A 1,775-nucleotide genomic window follows, 5' to 3' on the forward strand; every position below is an offset into this window, starting at 1 on the left:
CGAACGACCCTTCTGCTGAGATTGACACCCCCCCGTGGGGTGACTGTTGGCTAATTGACTCATTCGAGCCAATTTTAATGGGGATGTGCCGTCAGCTCTGATGGCAAATTTCAACAGAAAAGTACAAACTGAGCCGGCAGTGAGGTGCAGTGATTCCAGTAAGGGTTTGTGGTGTTTTCTGGCTTTCCTGCGGATCCTTGCGAACGCGAACAGGGACGCTGCAAATAAGGTCATTGCTCGAGGGGTTAAGGTGAGTTTTGTGACAGCTGTTGGTGGTGACTTTCATACTAATTCTTGTACTTCCATTGCTTTTATTTACTATTATATGCACTCGACCAGAGATAAGGAAAGCGGATTCAGTGTCGTGGAATCATGTGAACTCAATTCAGATTTTCTGGTTTTAGCTTTTTTGCTCTCTTAGCGAGTTCATCCGGACTTTAGGTCCGGGTGGCAGTTTCCCTCATTCCACGTGGCTGAAAGGGACAGATCTTCAGATCAGCAATTTTGATGCCACTTCAGCTCCGTGGCAAAGGTGGTTTTACATGGGTGGAGGTTCTGGCCCCATGTGCTGAGTCCGTTGCGTTCAGGCCCAGGAGAAGACCTACGGGACACAAATTGGTGCCGACGACAGGAGGGAGCCCGGGGGTCCCTGCTGGGGTGGGACTGGGAGAACGACCCCAGGCGGTGCTCGGGCTGCATCAGCACGGAAACCTCTGGCGGGGCTGTGTTTGGCTGCTCCCTGCGCGCCGGGACGGCCTCACTGGGTCTGTCCTCGGCTTATCCGGAGTATCAGAACTGAGGCAAAGGACCCAGCGTGCATCAAACCCGCTTTCTCATCAGGATTTCGTAGCTTGGCCAGACCCCTACCGTCCCTGTGCCTAAGCTCACGCCCAGGCAGCTGCTTTTCTGGGTGCAAACCTATTCCCCCTGCTAAAAACCCATCTATCTGGAGATTTGGGGGGCCCCCAGCGTGGAGCGTGAGGGGCTGCGAGACCTCTGCCACATGTCCTGATCTCCGGCTCCTCCTTTGCCGTCTGAGGGTGCGTAAATGTGTCATCGCGCTGCAGATGTCTGCTGGCATCGCCTTCGCTAATCCCCCTCGCTCCTCCCTGCCGGCGGCGGGGGCTGCTGTCACCCACGAGCTCCTGGCAGAGCCACCAGAGCCGAAGGTGGCCAACTGTGGCACAGGGCACTGCTCGGTCCACCTGCACAGCCCAGAGGGTCACCGGGACTTGACCCTCCCGGTGGCGGCGGTGAGGGATGCTGCGTCCCCGTGCTCGCGGGGCGCGTGGGCAGCTGCGGCAGTGTCAGCACGCCGTCGGTCTCTCCTCCGCTGGCGCGGGGGAAGCTGTAGTTTCTGAAGAGTTTGGTTCACAGACAGGAGCTGAAGTAAAGGATGTCCCAGCACGGGGCGTCTTCAAAAACTCGTCCACTGACTGCACAGAGCATCCTCCGGGATGTCCCTGCGGAGGGGACCACAGGGCACGTGGTGGTGCCTGGAGGTGCCGGGGTCTTGGGAAATGGGATGTCACTGCGCTGTGCGTGGCAAGGCCGTGCCCGGGGTGCTCAGGGGACCGGTCAGGGTTCTCCGGGGCTGACGTTAATGTGGGCTGTGGCATCAGCTCAGCGGTTACCCCGGTGCCCAGTGATGTGGCGTCCCCAGGGCCAGTGCCAGGGCTGGGAGGCAGTCCTGCTGCCCGGTTCCCTGCTGCAGGCGCATCTGGGCTGGCTCCGGGGAGGAGAAAGCGCTGCTGGTGGGGCAGCCTGGGCTGCCG

The 1,775-nt window shown here is 59.5% G+C and overlaps 1 protein-coding gene across 1 annotated transcript in view; it reads left to right on the forward strand.

Moving 5' to 3' along the window:
- The window catches only part of LOC104294784 (zinc finger protein 862), a 58,525-nt gene that overhangs the window by 17,926 nt on the left and 38,824 nt on the right, over positions 1–1,775 (forward strand). Inside the window, exon 2 of the mRNA XM_009894434.1 lies at positions 1,068–1,253. Coding sequence (XP_009892736.1) covers positions 1,068–1,253 — 186 coding nt within the window. The remainder of the gene's footprint in view (positions 1–1,067; positions 1,254–1,775) is intronic.

The sequence above is a fragment of the Charadrius vociferus genome, unplaced genomic scaffold (assembly GCF_000708025.1).
Source record: "Charadrius vociferus isolate BGI_N301 unplaced genomic scaffold, ASM70802v2 scaffold1551, whole genome shotgun sequence".
NCBI lineage: Eukaryota > Metazoa > Chordata > Aves > Charadriiformes > Charadriidae > Charadrius > Charadrius vociferus.